Source organism: Chrysochloris asiatica, unplaced genomic scaffold, assembly GCF_000296735.1.
Source record: "Chrysochloris asiatica unplaced genomic scaffold, ChrAsi1.0 scaffold00319, whole genome shotgun sequence".
Lineage (NCBI taxonomy): Eukaryota > Metazoa > Chordata > Mammalia > Afrosoricida > Chrysochloridae > Chrysochloris > Chrysochloris asiatica.
In genome coordinates, this window is record NW_006408837.1 from 2,902,530 (window position 1) to 2,919,140 (window position 16,611).

The 16,611-nt window shown below is 53.8% G+C and overlaps 2 protein-coding genes across 2 annotated transcripts in view; one reads left to right on the forward strand and one right to left on the reverse strand.

Moving 5' to 3' along the window:
- The window catches only part of GRK4 (G protein-coupled receptor kinase 4), a 96,082-nt gene extending 91,799 nt beyond the window's left edge, over window positions 1–4,283 (reverse strand). The window contains exons 1-3 of the mRNA XM_006875330.1: window positions 4,247–4,283; window positions 4,019–4,188; window positions 3,302–3,935 (exon numbers count right to left, since the gene is read on the reverse strand). Of these exons, the coding sequence (XP_006875392.1) occupies window positions 3,302–3,935; window positions 4,019–4,188; window positions 4,247–4,283 (841 nt within the window). The remainder of the gene's footprint in view (window positions 1–3,301; window positions 3,936–4,018; window positions 4,189–4,246) is intronic.
- NOP14 (NOP14 nucleolar protein) overlaps window positions 4,282–16,611 on the forward strand; it is an 18,905-nt gene continuing 6,575 nt past the window's right edge. Inside the window, exons 1-9 of the mRNA XM_006875312.1 lie at window positions 4,282–4,476; window positions 8,761–8,895; window positions 9,294–9,435; window positions 11,950–12,089; window positions 12,419–12,550; window positions 13,196–13,318; window positions 14,485–14,616; window positions 15,325–15,625; window positions 16,281–16,411. Of these exons, the coding sequence (XP_006875374.1) occupies window positions 4,282–4,476; window positions 8,761–8,895; window positions 9,294–9,435; window positions 11,950–12,089; window positions 12,419–12,550; window positions 13,196–13,318; window positions 14,485–14,616; window positions 15,325–15,625; window positions 16,281–16,411 (1,431 nt within the window). The remainder of the gene's footprint in view (window positions 4,477–8,760; window positions 8,896–9,293; window positions 9,436–11,949; window positions 12,090–12,418; window positions 12,551–13,195; window positions 13,319–14,484; window positions 14,617–15,324; window positions 15,626–16,280; window positions 16,412–16,611) is intronic.

The following is a 16,611-nucleotide window of genomic DNA, read 5'->3' on the forward strand; positions in this document are numbered from 1 at the left end:
GCTGATTCCGAGTATCCTCTCGTGTCCCACGACCCCCGCGGAGAGCCGGTCTCCCTGCAGGTATATGGATATTATCCTACCACAGACAGCGTTGTACTTTTGATGATGAACGCAACGCCATTCCTCTTCAGTTTGTCATTCCTGACATAGTAAACCATGGGACTGACAGATTTAAAATGGCCAATACCAGTCCATTTCACTTTTATGTGCTCTACTGCAGTTTTTACAATTTCCAATATTCCTAGATTTATATTTCATACATTCTACGTTCCAATTATGAATGGCTATTTCCAGCTGTTTCTCCTTATTTTGAGTTAGTCCCATCAGCAAATGAAGGTCCTGAGGACTTGATTCCATTCACGTCATCACAGTCGACTGTACTCTGAGGAGGCAGCTCCTCCCCAGCTGTAGTCTGAGTGCTTTCCAGCCTGTTGTTGTTGTTGTCAGGTGCCATCTAGTTGGAACCGACTCATAGCGACCCCATGCACAGCAGAACGAAACAATGGCCGATCCTGGGCCAACCTCACTACCGCTGCCACACTTGAGTCCATCAATGATGCCACCTGGCCAATCCATCTCGTTAGGGGTCTTCCTCTTTTTCTCTGACCCTCCACCCTACCCAGCATGACATCCTTCTCCAACCTGAGGGGCTCATTTTCCAGCACTGTATCTGACAATACTCTGGTGCTCTTCATCATGTTTCAATATTCAATATTCTGGTGCTACTCATAAGGTTTCCAATGACTAAATATTCCAAAGTAGTCCATTTCTCCTTCCTAGTTTGTCTTCATCTGGAAACTCAGCTGAAACCTATCTGCCATGGGTTACCCTGTTGTTACTGTTGTTAAGTGATATCTTCGACCTACAGTGACCCTATATAGGATTCCTGAGGAGCAGCTGGTGAGCTTGAACAGCCGACCTCGTGGTTTATACCAACTTTGCAGTCCAGTGCATTAACCCACAGCGTCACACCAGGTGACCCTGCTGGTATTTAAACTTCTGACATAGCTCCCAGAAGCACAGCAACACACAAGCCACCCCAGTACGACACACTGAGCAGTAAGTGTACCTGCGGAGCTCCTTAAGGCACTGATGCTCAGACAACCACACCTGGAGTCGCCAACTCACTGTGTCCCTGTAAGGCAGAGTAGGGCTGCCCCAGAGAAGTTCAGAACCAGAGTTCCATGGTTCTGAACTTCACCAAACAGAAAACACTTTAACAGTTCAAACCCACTAGTCGCTTTGAGGAGAAAAGATCTTGTGATGTGCTTCTATAATCAAGACTGCCCTGGGAAGCCTGCCGGGCACTTGCTCTCTGCTCTATAGGTTGCAGTGAGTTGGCATCGGCTAGAAGTCAGCTTGGCACCACACTCCCTTTAGTCATGTTGTACTCAGACGTGAAGGTAAGGCGAGCGGGCAGAGTGGAAAGAAAGCAGGTCACACCTGAGGCTGACCAAGTGTGAGGTGGGCGACTCTGAGCTTAGAATGAGGGGCAGGACCGACGCAGATCTCCGCTAACAGCGATGGGAGTGAAAATACCACGGATTGAACAGAAACCTGAAAGCAGGCTCTCTCCTCACCTGTCCAGGTTCCTTCTAGGAAGGAGGCAGAGAAGGCACACAGATCCTGAGGATGAGTTCTGAAGACCACAAACACCTTAGGGAAGACCTCCTTCCTCTGGTCATGTCGACTGACCTTTAGGTTCACAGCCTAAGGCTCACCCCACAGCATCACGGGGGTGGGGTGGGGTGGGGATCTGGTTTCTTCATCCCAAGCCTTGTGTTCAAACCCTAACTTCAGTGTGCAAGTCTGCAAGAAAGCTGTACCATGTTTATGACTCAAGGTCTCAAATGTGTGGAGAAACCACGCAGCTTCTTATCAAGACTTTGCCTTCTATGAGACCCTCATATAAAGGGCTCCGGGGAATCACAGAAAGGGAAAGACAGAAGGAAGAGCTGAGTCCTGACTGATTACCCTCGCAGACGTTACTTTGTAACCCAGGTGCCCTGTCCCCAGGAATAACTTTCCAGATGCCTGTGGCTGTCACAGGACACAGGGTAACAGGTGCCTGTGCATACCCAGAGATAGCCTGTGTTTACTCTCCAGCGGCATGAAAACAGAGCAGCGCCTCACTATCTCTAGGAAATGACCCCAAATCATGGACTCAGTGTGACCCACCCTGGCAAGAATGGAAACCACAGGTGGGGTAAGCAAGGGGTAGGGGCGGGGCATGATTGTCCAAGGCAGAAGGCCCCACCTCAGGGGTCTCCAGGAGAGCTCATTCCATACTGACTGTGTGGTCGGGTGCCACTCCTAGTGACCCCATGTGACAGAGTGGGATTACCCTATGGGATTGCCTAGCCTGTAATCAAGGAGCTCTGGTAGCGTAGTGGTTATGAGTCGGGCTGCCAACCTCAAGGTCAGCAGTTTGAAACTACCAGCAGTTCTGTGAGAGAAAGATGATGTGTTCTGCTCCCGTAAAGATTTACAGCCTGGGAAACCCTGTGCAGGGTCACTGTGAATTGGAACCAACTCCATGGTACTTAACAACAACAACAATTAAGCTCACCAGCCGCTTCTTGGAAACCCTATACAGGGTCACTAAGAATGTGAACTGACTTGACGGCACTTAACAACAATCTTTATCAGGGAAGGCCTGGTATGGCACTGGCGGTTAATGCACTGGACTCAAGCTCAGCACCCGGTTTTTGGAAACCCTATACAGGGTCGCTATGGGTCAGAACCCACTCAATGGCACTTAACAACAACAACTATCTTTACCAGAGGAGGCCTGATGGCATGGGGATTGAGCTCCTCACTGGGTTTGAACCCAACGGCCACTCAGTGAGAGAAAGAGGTCTGCGTCCATGAAGGCCTAGTTTTGGAAACCCTATGGGCAGTTCCATTCTGCCCTACACCGTGGCTAAGAGTCAGGATCGACTAGATGGCAATGGATTAATGTAGTTCTAAGACGACTTGGTGGCGCAGTGGTTGAGAGTTCAACTGCCAACTAAAAGGTCAGAGGGGGGGAAAAGACGAGGCAGCCTGCTTTCCTAAAAATGTAGTCATATAAACCTTTATAGGCTTGCTGAGTCAGAATGGACTCCACGGCAGTAGGTTTGGGGTTTGGGGAATCTTTACAAGAGAGCAGATCGCCAGGCATTTCTTCCGCGCGGTGGGTTCTAACCTGTCGTCGCTCTGTAACTACAACCACCCGCCTCCTGGTTACCATCTCCGCAGGGAGTCGGGACGTTTCCAGGGCGCGCCGCTGTGACCCAACGTGGGCGCCGCGCTCACGCACCTTCGCGCGCCTTCACCAGCAGAGTGTTGGCCACAATGTTATCGATCTCCAGGTCCCGCCGAGGCTTCTGAGGCCGCCGCCGAGGTGGAGCGGTCGGGAGAGGAGCCGGGGCCGCTTCCGCGCATTGCTCGCAGGTAGCCGCCCGCGCGTCGGATCCCCGCCGCCGCCGCCGCCGCCGCTGCGGGAGCCTCTGCCTTCGCCACCACCGCCGCGGCCACCACCTCCACCGCTGCCACCATGGGCGACGCCGCCACCACGGGCGACGCCGCCGCAGCCGCCGGGGTCGGCCCGGGGAGGCTTTGACTCCGGGCTCCGCGGGGGTGCGGCCGGGGCGAGGGGAGCGGGCGGCAGGGTCGCTGCGGAGCACTGCTGTCACTGCCGCCCCGCTCGGGCTCCTCTCGGCCCCATCGTCCTCGTCCCCGGTGGTCAACTCTTTATTCAGGGCCCGGCCTTCGGGCCGCCTAGCGTCTCCGCCGAGCCCCGCCCCAGGAACGGGCTCACCGGCAGGGCCACCGCCACCAGCGGCGACGGCGGCGGCAGCCGCCGGCTGGCCAAGTAACGGCTTCCCAGCAGAGGGAGCCCGAGCGCCCGGATCGCCGCGGCGCCTCAGGTGGTGCGGCGCCTCGCGGGAGCACTACAACTCCCAGAAGGCAGCGCGCCGGCGGGAAGTGCAAGCCGGGAAAGCGAAGTCGGCTGGGAGTTGAAGTCACGCCGAACTAATAGACCAAAGGGCTCTGTGGGAGGTGTTGGCGTGTTACTGGATGTGTCCGATTCTCGCGATATCAGCGGGCCGGCGTAGTTGTAGCGAGACGAGGCCGAGAGGAGGTTCCCGATCACCTGCACGTGTTTTGTCAGGTATCCGCGCTCCAACCGGGCCTGGGGTCCCCCTAGCCCCGCCAGACGTCACTTCTCACGGTCGGCTTCGTCTTGCTCCGAGCCTGAGACCTTTGAAGACTTGAGCGCCCAGAGGTGCTTGTACCATGGGGAAGGCCAAGCCTGCTAGAGCAGGACGGAAGCCCCCCGGGTCCCAGGCCGGAGCGCGGGGAGTCAAGGCAAAGCCCAACCCCAACCCATTCGAAGTGAAAGTCAACCGGCAGAAGTTCCAGGTCCTGGGCAGGAAGACGCGCCACGATGTGGGGCTACCTGGCGTGTCCCGCGCGCGGGCCATCAAGAAGGTGAGCCGAGCAGCCGCGCCGCCGGGGTCTCTCCCTCGACTGACACCTCCCGAGACCCTCCTCCTGGCCGAGTCCGGGATCCCCCGGAGACTTCCCTTCCTAGCCTTCATTCCCCACCGGCCAAGGTCCCTGGAAACCCGACCCCTCCGGAGATCCTCCTCCCCGCCGGGCCCACACTGCTACTAGACCCTGGTTCCTGGAGGCAGGGATGGCGCTGTCCCGGTTATGGTGTTCCTATGGCCTGACCACCTGTGTGGTTCTCAGAGGACACACTGACCACTGTGGTTGTCAATCAGGCAGACACACGCGACCTCAGAGCCCTGTGCCATTTTTGTGACCTTAGGGTTTTCAGTGACTGACTCACAGAAGTAGATCGCCAGGCCTTTCTTCCTAGTCTGACTCCTGAAATCTGCTCAGCATCACACGGAAGGAAACCTCCACTGACAGGTGGTGGTGGCTGCACATCAGATACCCTGGTTAGGAATTGAACCGGGTTTATCTCAGATGGGAAGCAAACAGCCTACCACAGAGCCATCACAACCTCAGACTCCTGGCCCCTGTGGCCCCCTCTTCCACCTGCCCCTCTACAGCCAGGGCAGGTTCCCCTTATTCTGAACCCCACCAAGCACATGCCTGCTTCTGGAGCTTGTAGTACCCAGGCTGCCCAGTTTGGTTCACTAGGCCACATAGCAGCTACTGTCAGGGCCGGGCAAGGTGCTACCTCTCTGTGCCTCAGTTTCTCCTCAGTAAGACAGCTAATGATGGTCCCAGGACTCTTGAGGGGATTCCATGTGTCCATTGCAATGGCCAGGGCAGTGGGTCCTGACTCATAGAGGAGCGGCTGGTGGGTTTGTGCTTGACAATCCAGTGCTTATCCTATAGCCCCACACAGGGACTGTGTGTAGTGCCTGGCATAGCTGGGCATTATTTATCACTGATTATTTTTGTATATTAAGTCTCTGTGCTGTCATCTTTTCTTTCTTTTTTTCTTTCTTCTTTCTCTTTCAACTGTTGTGATTTCAGTGAAAGTTTGCAAAGCAAATTAGCTTCCCTTGCAGCAGTTTATACACGTGTTGTTTGATGTCCCTGGCTACATTCCCTACGGTGTGTGTTCAGCTTTCCTGTGCCTCCTCTCCTCATCGTCCCTGACTGCTGAGGGGGCCACGCTGTACTTGGTTCTCTGTCACCTCCTAGGCCTGTGGATTGTGAGGCAGAATGGTGATCCGCAGGGTGAGTTTGGTTCCAGGCCTGAAGGGTGCCGAAGGGGTCCAATTTCAGGGTTCCTGCCAGTCTCTGTGACGAGTGAGCCCACCATGGTTAGGATGTTGAGTTTTCTTCCGTGTTTTCCGCCCACTCTGTCCAGGGCTCTCGCTTGTGATCCCAGTGAGAATGCTTGGTGATGGTAACCAGGCACCCTCACATTCTCCTCCTCTCAGGGCTGTGGAGGCGGAGGTGCCTTTGGACTCATTTTCCTGCATCTTCAGTTCTCTTCGCTCTTTTTTGCTTTGGCCATGGAGAGATCTCTGTGCTTTTGCATGGGCTGGAATTATCTAGGCAACTTCGGTCCTTCCTCCAAGCTCGCGCACATTGTACTTGTGTGTCTATCTGTGTGGCTCTGACGGTAGCTGCTACTCTGAGGGAGACTCATTTATTTGTAACTCGTATGTAAGTGGCAGGACTGGACTTGAGTTGGGGTCTGAGTGTCTGGTCTCTGGAAGGTTCTGGGGAGACAGGTGACTAAGGCCTGGTCTCATCTCTATTTTGACGTACAGTGTGCCATCCAGCTGATTGTTAATTGAATCCAGCCCCTCCGTTTCTTCTTGGAGCTGACAGTGTGTGAGGGATGTGTCCGAACGGAAGATGTTCTGTCACTGCATGACTGGATGGGGACGAGCAGCCACTGCTTGCTTTTGTCTGGAAGCAACCCTGACCTTCTCTCCCATGGATGCTGTTGCCCCTTCCTGTCTCCTTCTTTCCACCTTGGATGGCCACGCTGGTTTCTGAGTCTGTCATCATGTGAGCTTTAGCTGACCTCCAGCCATGGGGGGGTACACATCACATTCAGGTCTGTCCCTTGAGTTGGGTCTAGAGCATGAAACCAGGCAGCAAGGAAAAAGGCCAGTCACCCACAACACTTGGTTGCTGGTGCCATTGGATGCATCCCAGCTCATCACGACCCCACATTTGCAGAGCAGAACTGCTCCCTAGGGGGTTTCAGGCTGTGAGCTTTTGTAAGGTGCTTCCGATGCACTTGGGAGGTGGTGGCGGCACAGTGACCTCTGCCAGCCTCACATGGTTGTTAAACAGCAGGTGTCCCAACTGTGTAAGCGCTTACACAGAGTTCGCCCACCAGAGGAATGCCTGGAGAGTTTGGGAATTAAAGGTTACCTCTTGGGGCTTCACCAGGGCTTTCGAATAACAATGCCTTGTTTGCAGTGAGCTTGTGAAACCTTTGAGTTGGACCATCACAGGGCCTTCACTGTTTGAGGACTTTACCAAGGAGCTCTAGTAGCGTAGCGTAGTGGTTATGAATCGGGCTGCTAACCTCAGGGTCAGCAGTTCAAAACTACCAGCTGTTCTGCGGAAGAAAGAGTATGCTTTCTGCTCCCGTAAAGATTTACAGCCTCAGCCTCATGAGTTGGAACCGACTCCGCGGCACATCACCACCATGGTACCTGCTCCTTTTGCCTTTAGGTGTTACTTCAGATCACATGAGGTGACAGGCCTCAGTGCGCTGAAGGCTGTCAGCAGTGGGTGGCAGAGCCACGCCTCAAGGACCGCCAGCTTTGAGCAATGGCAAAATGGTTGCCTCCCTGCAGGGACACGTCACGCTATTTAATACTCACAAAGTGTTCCGAACCCACAACTGCTCCATGGGAGAGAAGACTGGCAGTCAGCTCCCATCCGGATTACGGCCTCGGAAGCCCTAGAGAGCCGTTCTGCTCTGTCCCAGGGTCACTCGACAGCTCTCAACAGCGTTGGTTATGAGGAGTCCCTGGGAGCTGCAAACCAAAAGGTTGGACATTAACGTTCACCGCCAGGCACCTCCAAAACAAGACCTGGCCGCCTGCTTCCAAACCATCCTCCTCTGAAACCCTGGGGTGCGCGTTTCTACGCTATAACACTCGAGGTTGCGATGACTTACTTGACTCAAAGGCGGGTGTCTTTTTAGTTGTTAATGTCTGTGTTTAAAATGTTGGTCTCTATTTATGGTCAAAAAAGAGCTCTGGTAGCGTAGTGGGTATGAATTGGGCTGGGAACCTCAAGGTCAGCACTACGAAACTACCAGCTGTTCCGCGGGAGAAAGATGAAGCTTGCTGCTCCCGTAAAGATTTACAGCCTTGGAAACCCTGTGCAGGATTGCTATGGGTCAGAACCGACTCCACAGCACCTACCAACAATGACAGCATTGATGGTCAAAAGAGTAAACCCTAAACCGTGAGCTGAAAAGAAAGATTAAGAACCCTGCTTTCTGTCGGTGGTCTTGCTCTCCAGGGGGCAGGGACCTCAACTCAGTCCACTCTTGCAGCTGTGTCAGTGCCTGGCTCCAGGAAGCGTGGCACCACCTGGTTATAGTTACGCGGGCACAGCTGGAGAGCCGCCGTCGCCGTCATACCCGGCGCACCTTTGGGCGCTGGCCCTAGCATTTGACGCTAAGAGGGAACTCCATTTCCCACTTACTGCTTGAGCCGTTGGCGCTGAGTCTGAACTGTGTTCTCTTTGAGATCCTGTCAGCAGCGAGGGCTGCAAAAATGGTGAGCTCACCACGACTAGCTCTGGCTTTGGCCAATCTGTGTGCTGGTGCCCCCGTTAGTGGAAATCATAGGGCACGTCTGTGAGGTTGACCATGATTTGATTGTCAGCGCCTTGACCCTGGTGGTACTGTATCCCTGGATGCTGAATTCAGGCTTGGCAGTTTGCCCCCAGCAGCTGCTCCATGGGAGAAAGGTGAGGCTCTGTGTTCCCATAAAAATGCACAGCCTCAGAAACCCGGTACAGAGTCACTATGAGTGGTAATTGGCTAATGTCAGTGGGTTCGACTTTACTAAAGGAGCCTGGTGGTGCCGGGGCTGTTCATGGAAAGGTCGGCCGTTTAAACTCCCCACCTGTCATCGTGGGAGAAAGATGAGGCAGCCTTGGAACACCTTTAGGGCAGTGGGAATTGATTGAAGGGAATTCATTCACCTGGGGACAGGCTTGGCTAGTGTGACCTTGTAGAGTGCCCTCTCCTGGAAGTGGAAGGAAGAGCTCTTGAGAGTGTGTCATGCTCTCTCTCTCTCTCAGCGTACCCAGACTTTACTGAAGGAATACAAGGAAAGGGAGAAGTCCAACGTGTTCAAAGATCGGCGCTTCGGGGAATACAATCGCAACATGAGCCCGGAGGAAAAGATGATGAAGAGGTTTGCACTGGAACAACAGGTATGGAAACGGCCACCCACACAGGTTGTGCGTTGGTAGCTCCATGGCTCTCCCCTGTCTGCAGGAGGTCTGGCTGGGTCAGAGGCTTATCGTTAGCTGGGTACCTCCCCACCTGACATAGAGCGCCTGTGCAGACTGCCCCATCAGCTCTGCCGGGTGGACAGTAGGCCGCGTTCCTGCTGCGTGCGGCTCAGTCTGGCCCACGGAGCAGTGTAAGGGTTGCCTTCGTAGTTCTCTTTATTTGGAATCATTCGTAAAGTGACCCAGAATACACCTGAGGCTGCTTGCAATAAATCTCCCAGTTCTGCAGATAATGGGGAAAAATGCTGGTTTTGCTTATTAAAGCAAGGCGGGGAATTCTACAGCACGAAACTTGTTTCCCCTTTTCCTCCTGTTAGCGACGTCATGAAAAAAGAAGCATCTACAACCTGAATGAAGACAGCGAGCTGACGCACCGCGGCCAGTCTCTGGCCGAGATAGAGAAGCTAAATGACATCGTGGACAGCGACAGCGACGCTGAAGAGGGAGGAGCGCTGTCGGGTGAGGCCTCCATGTGCAGCCACGGCCACGGCCACAGCGGCTGAGGGGCTAGTCCCTCTGATCCAAGCCACACTTCCTTCTTGCTCTCCCAGGTGACCTAGGACACTAGCCTCCAGGGAGAGTTGCTGATAGGTTTGGAAATCCCGTCCCCACCTGTGCAGTCTTTGTGCCTCACCAGTTCAGAGCTGTAAGGAGATACAGATGCCCGTATGGAAAGGGAGGGAGGCGAACCGACTGCAGTGGGCTGAGATCCAGTTTTACTGACTTTCTTTTTTAGCTTTTTATGGGGAATTGGGTGACTGTTTACAGAGCAGATCATCCGTTTTCCACTCATCCATCTCTATTTCACCTGAGTGACCGCAGTCTCCTCCTCCATGTAGCAGCCCTCATCCCGCTTCCTCCCTGTGCCTTCTGTCCTAGCCCTCCTCACCTTTGACCCTGGGGAAATGCTGCGCTGTTGGTTCCCGGTGGTTGGTTACCCTAAGATGTGCTCGTGCCCTTAAAGAGCTGTCTGTTGTGTGTGGCTGGAAATTGAGCCACGGGGGTGACGTCAGGTCCAGACCTGGTGGGTGACTAAGGGCCAGAGTCTAGGGAGAGTCACCGGTTTCAGCCAGTAAGCCTGGTGTTTTATGATTTTGAGTTGTCTTCCACTTGTTCCAGGACCTTGTCATGTGATCCCTTTCAGAGGAGTTACTAATGGTAGGCGTCTTCCATCGAGTTCTGGCCTCAGGGTTTCTTGGTCCATTGGACTCAGTGTTTCTAAGCTTCTTCCGTTTTTATCACTCTTCTGTCCTCTGCGCGGGGAGAGGTCAGTAGTTGTTGCCGCTTAGGTGACTGCTTGTGAGCGTTTAAGATCCCAGGCCCTGCTCACCCAAGCAGAATGTCCAGTGTTATCTCTGGGGACTGTGTTATACCAGTTGATCACGGTGTCCTCATTCCCTCAGGGTGGTTGGAAGCTTTCCTCATTTTGTCCCCTTTGTTCGTGGATATGTTTGCAGCAAAGGCAAACACCCACGGACACATATCCTCTGTCAATCCCGTGTATATACTTGAGGGGTCGTTCCTGTTCTCCCTCCCGTACCTGTTCAGACTGTGTGGCTAGCCATGCACCTGGACAAGTGCAGACCCCATCCGTTATTGCAGGGTGGTGTCTGGAATGGTATTTCTTTGCCTCAGTGGCCTTTACCTCTCTCATTTCTCTGCCTCCCTCCCTCTCGTGCCAACCTTCCTGTGATTGCACCCTGCTCTGTGCTTCACCCAAGTCAGCGCATCTGTCCTCTATCTGGTGCAGCTCTGTAGGGGATACACTGGGCAGCTAGTCACAAGGTCAGTGGCTTAAAGCCCCCAGCCATTCCTCAGAAATCCTCTACAGAGTCTCCATGACAGGCACTTAACACCACCACCCTCTAGCCAATGACTTACCATCCCCTTCCCTCTCACCCCTGGTAATCCACAAAGAATGTTTCTTTCCGTATGAGACTCTCCTCCTGACCTTTTACAATAATGGTCTCTACAACTTTGGACCTTTTATGATTGGCTCATTTGACTCAGCATCCCGCCTCCCAGGTTCATCATGTGTGAGGTAGAGAAATCCTTTTCATATCCACTGTCTTGTTGGAAGATTCCCCGAGTGGTGCAGATGGGTTAATTTGTCCAGCTGCTAACCAAAAGGTTGGAGGTTCAAGTCCACCCTCAGGCACCTCAGAAGAAGGGGCTGACGATGTACTTCCAAAAAAAGACCAGCCATTAAAAATCCTGTGGGAGCTCATGTTTACGTGGGGAGTTCAGCTCTGCTCTGACATGCACACAGGGTCGTCGTGCGTCAGAGCCTGTGTGGCAGCAGCTTGTGCCATTCAGAGCTGATGGTTCCCACAATCTTGTATTTCTCTCCTGCCCTGGAGAGGCGCGCAAACCGAGGGTCATCAGCTCTCGTTGCCCAGTGACCCTGCATGTTTCCAGCTTCTGGTCCTGGCAGAGGGGAGAGACGGGCTCAGAATGCTGTGTCAGCATGGGCCCGGCAGTCGGCTCCCTTCCCAGGCTCGGCCTTCGGCTCAGTTGACTATTATGTTAGCCCAGCTTCCACGAGCATCAAAGCCACTTAACAGAAATAGCCGTTATGTGTGTCCGTAGGTGGTTCTCTGTGAGTGGATTTGAGGCCCATTGCGGGGGTTTTAAGGGCATATTGCCAGGAGGGACCAATCGCTGGAGAAGGATATCATGTTTGGTAAGGTGGAGGGTCAGAGAAAAAGAGGAAGACCCCCAGTGAGATGGATTGGATTGGCAAAGTGGCAGCATCGATGGGCTCAAGCTGGCAACAATTGTGAGGTTGGCCCAGGCCCGGGCAGTGTTTTTGTTCTGTTGTGCATAGGGTCACTATAAGTCAGTACCGACTCGATGGCACCTAACTACAACAACGCCAAGGTCTGCCCAGCGTGTGTGTGGCCATCTGGAGGGATTGCACACTTGTGTCATGGCCGCTCTTGCGACTCAAGACTCTCCTGCTCTCGTCTCCAGCCGAGCTGACTGCTACCCATTTTGGAGGAGGCGCTGGGCTCCTTACCAAGAGTGAGTCTCGGGAAAGTCAGGAGCCAGGCAGAGCGCGGTCACGCAGAGAACTTCTCGAGGAGCTCATTGCAGAGTCCAAGCTACAGAAGGTGGGCTGTCGAGGGTGCTCATCACAGCAGACCCTCCAGTGTACACTGGTGCAGCCGCACTTTCATTACATGGGCTTTGAGGGGGTGGGAGCAGGGAACTTTTCGCTGGGTCTCAGGATTTGTAGAGTGATCATTGTGTTCACCATAAGCAAACTCTTTAGACCACCTGGATGAATAGTCTGTAGCAGGAAGTCACCTGTCCCTGATGGGGGTTTGGTAGTTTTCTTTTAGATACGACTTGCGGGGGTCTCTTTCCTGTGACATGTGTGTGCTGGGGAAGTAGTGACTATGGATGGTAACCGTGTGCGGGGCTATTATTGTTTTTGCAGAGGGAGAGGCAGGCACAACGGGAAAATGCCCTGGAGCTCACGGAGAAGCTGGATCAGGACTGGAAAGAAATCCAGATGGTCTTACCTCATAAAACACCCAAGGCGGACAAGAAAGAGAAGGAAAAGCCCCAGGTGAATGAGCAGCTGAAGCAGCCGGCTGTCTCCTCTCTGTGTCTGTTCAGAGCTTCCGTTCTCCCTTTTCTGCTGTCACCTGAGTCTCCTATTGAGCTTTTAAATCAAGCTAAGCAGCTGAACTCTCGGCTGCTACCCAGAAGGTCGGCGGTTCAACCCCACCAGCCGTTCCTCGGGAGAGAGATGGAGCCGTCTGTTTCCATGGAGACGACAGCCCTCGTCCGGGCCCTGTGAGTCTGAATCGACTCAGTGCCAACGGGACGTAACACGTGACAGGCATTTATGTATTTTTCCTTCTAAACAGTGATTGGTTCCTGGTACTTGTCAGTCTAGGTGGTTTAGAAATGCAGGTGGCTTTCAATCGCTGGTTTCTAGGACAGGCCAGGGTCTCAGCAGGTGACCTTGTCATGCTACTGTTGCATTTGTCCCCTTTCTACTGCTGGCACCTCTCTCTGCCTGAACCTTCCACGGATTTCTTGGTCACAACACTGTGGAGCGGTTTTCTCTCTCAAGGAAAAGACTTTGTTTGGTGTAGCTGGCTTCCTCCGTGACCGTGCCCAACTGGGATGGGCGAGGAATCCAGCTACACAGATCTTTTTGTAGGAAAAACACATTAACAACAACAAATGTCTTCTTCCCACTCAGCCTGATGTGTATGACATGAGGGTTCGCGAGCTTGGTTTTGAGATGAAGGCTCAGCCCTCGGACAGAATGAAAACGGAGGAGGAACTGGCCAGGGAGGAGCAAGAGCGACTCACAAAGCTGGAGGTACGGGACAGGGAGGGCAACGAGCTCAGGGGCGCAGTGGTTAAGTGCTTGGCTGCTAACCCAAAGGTCAGCAGTTCAAACCCCCAGTGGTTCCATGGGAGAAAGCTGTGGCTGTCTGCCTCTGTAGAGGTGGCCGCCTTGGGAACCCCGTGGTGCCAGTGGCTTCTCCCTGTGCTCGGGCACCACCTGAGTTGGAGTCTCCTTATGGCACTGAACACATTTTGGCACAGCCGCAGCCTGTTCTGATTTGTGAAGCGGCCGTGCCGTCTTTCGTTTGTCACGCTTTCTACTTGGCTGAGGAAAATGAGCTGAAGATACAGTGTGTGTTCTCAGTGACATGTCTATTTAAAGTTTACATTTATTCTAAGGTAATGCCTTTGGGTCTCTGATGACATAAGCAAACACGTTAAGTAACATGCAATTAAAACCCAAACGCGGTGGTAGTTGGTTCTGTGCCGGGGAGTCGGTTCCGACTCATAGCGACGCTGTACAGGGTTTCCGAGGCTGTAAATCTTTACAGGAGCAGAAAATAAAACGAGCAGAAAGTAAAAGGAAGGCATCCTTGTGCCTCAAACAGCTGCTAACGATACAGCACTTTGTCTTCGCAGCTCTTTTCTTTGCCTTCAGAAAACATTCTAATTTCATTGAAACAAAATGAAGCAGGGACACGCCGTGGTACAGCTGGCCTTTCCCCTTGCCCAGCCTCGGGCCTCTGCCTGGGTCTCGTTTTTTCCAGCGCGCAGGAACGGCACGGGCAGCTGGCTTCCTTTGGGCCTTAGTGAGTATGGCGTGCTGGGAACGCCACCTAATCAGCCTGTTGGGCCAAAGAGACCTCTGTGCCAGGCGTGGCTGGAAATCATAGTAAAACTGGTGAAAGCCGGGACCTGTGTAAGGCTGACGTCCTGGCAGAGAAGGGAAACTCAAATAGCTTCCACTGAAACAAAGCCACAGAACGTTGTTAGACCCAGAGAACGAGGCTGCCCTGTGGAGTTCTGGCTCTCCCAGGAGTCACTGCGTCTCTTACACAAAGCGAAGTCTGAGCCAGCTTTGTACTGCTCATCACGTGTGCACGCTGGTGGGTTTCTGAGGACAGAAAACACCAGCATCCATGCTCCGTGGCCAGGGTGGGATGGAGGCCACCCTGTGACACCTTCTCTTCGGCTCAGGCTGAGAGACTTCGCAGAATGCTTGGAAAGGCCGAGGATGCAAATATGAAGAAACCAAAACACATGTCGGCCGATGACTTGAATGATGGCTTCATCCTGGACAGAGATGACCGGCGCTTGCTGTCTTACAAAGTAAGAGGTCCACTTCCTTTCCCTTGACTTCAGAGGTTACATTTCCTGATACGCCATTTAAAGGTCTGATCACAGACAGGAGTTAAAAGTTTTTTCCTTTTTAAACGTTCTCTGTAAAGTTCTTTGTCTGGGTGTTTAAGACAGGGCCAACACTCTGACAGCACAGCCTCACACTGTCTCTAAGATGCATGTGGCGTTGCCGTTGCTGTGTTGTTACTGCCGTCAGGTCGGTTTGGACTCACAGTGACCCCGTACAGGAGCAGTTGGTGGTCCAGTGCTGATCCTACAGCATCAGACCCAGAATCCATGTTGACTTGACAAACCTGGGAAGGTCTGTTTGTATCTCCCCCCTTTAGGGTTGTCAGTCAGGGTCCAAGCAGGATAACAGAAGCTGTCTTGGTATTCCAAGCAGAAAGGACCCAAAGCAGGAAACTGAAACATGGTGTTATTGGAAGAGCAGGAGTTGGGGTCAATCCTGGGAGTTTAGGTCCCTCCTCCTGAGAGCACTTCCTAAATCCCAGGAAGCATCCCTGGGTGCTGAAGCCCCAGTCAAGCCCCACCTTCCACACCCTGCACCTGCCCATCTCCTGGGAGGCACTTCGCGGACGGGTGGCTCGTGTCTCAGGAAGCAGGGATGAGTCGCAGCCTCAGGCCCAGCCTGCTCTCCTCCTGTGTCGTATGGAATCACGAACGCACTCACTCTTCTAGGACGGAAAGATGAACGTAGAGGAGGCCAGCCATGCAGAGGGGAGCAGGGAGGCCAGTGGCAGTCAGAGTGCTGGGGAGGAGGAGGAGGAGGAGGAAGAGGAAGAAGATGACTCGGGTGGAGAAGACGCCGAGCAGAGCGATGGTGCAGACAGCCACGCAGACCTGGACTCCAATGCGGAGAGCGAGGAAGACCCTGCAGGCCCAGAAACGGGGTCACTGCTGACCCCTGCAGAGAGACACCTGGGCCGGCACTGGCGTGCCCAGGCCGCTGTCCGAGCCGAGCTGCCCTACACATTTGCAGGTAGGTGGCCGTCTCCAGGGCCATGGGCCTTAGTGGAAGCATGGATTGTGTCCATCTGCCTAGTGCACCTATGGGTGAAGAGATGGGGGGTGGCGGGGAGGGCTCGAAGGCCAGGCAGGGTTGATAGGGTTTATTGTGCGGCCGCACTCAGGCCAAGGAGAAGTTCTTTGCAGATGAGTTTGAATGATGATTTCATTCATGGGTTGTGGCATGCAGGCAGGTTGTCCACCTGCCCTGGCACTGCTATCAGCCAGCTGACTCCTCGTACTGAACACAGTACGCTGCTTGTCATCCCGCTCTAGTAAGCCTGTGTGCGTTTGCAGAGAGGATGAGCCATGGGGGAGGTGGCCTCTGTAAGTGACCAGCAATGGGTGAGTCTCTCTGAGGCCAAGATGCAACCCAGCCTGGATGTTAAGCCAGCACTGGCCCGCCATTCCAGTCAAGGGAAGAGTGGTGGCACTCGGGAGCCCAGTTCTGTCACGTGGCCGGAGCCAGCGGGAGCCCACCTGAGCACAGCGGATGTTGACGGAAACTCTGCCCCTACTTACCCTTACGCTGTTGAATTGATAGGCTTTTAGTTTTCCCATCTTCGTTGTTGGAAATGTGACTGAGTCTCGTGGGCCACTGAATGGCGAATGTGTTGTGTGTTTTGTAGCTCCCGAGTCCTACGAGGCACTGAGGTCACTGTTGTTAGGGAGACCGATGGATGAGCAGCTGCTGGTGATGGAGCGGATTCAGAAGTGCAACCACCCGAGTCTGGCAGCAGGAAACAAAGCCAAGTTAGAGGTAAGCGGCGATGTGTGTTGTGAAATACCCGGGGTCCCCGTAAGATAACGTGAGCAGTAGAGAATACCCGGGGTCCCCGTGACGTAACGTGAGCAGAAGAGAATACCCGGGGTCCCCGTGAGATAACGTGAGCAGTAGAGATTACCCGGGGTCCCCGTGAGATAACGTGAGCAGTAGAGAATACCCGGGGTCCCCGTGAC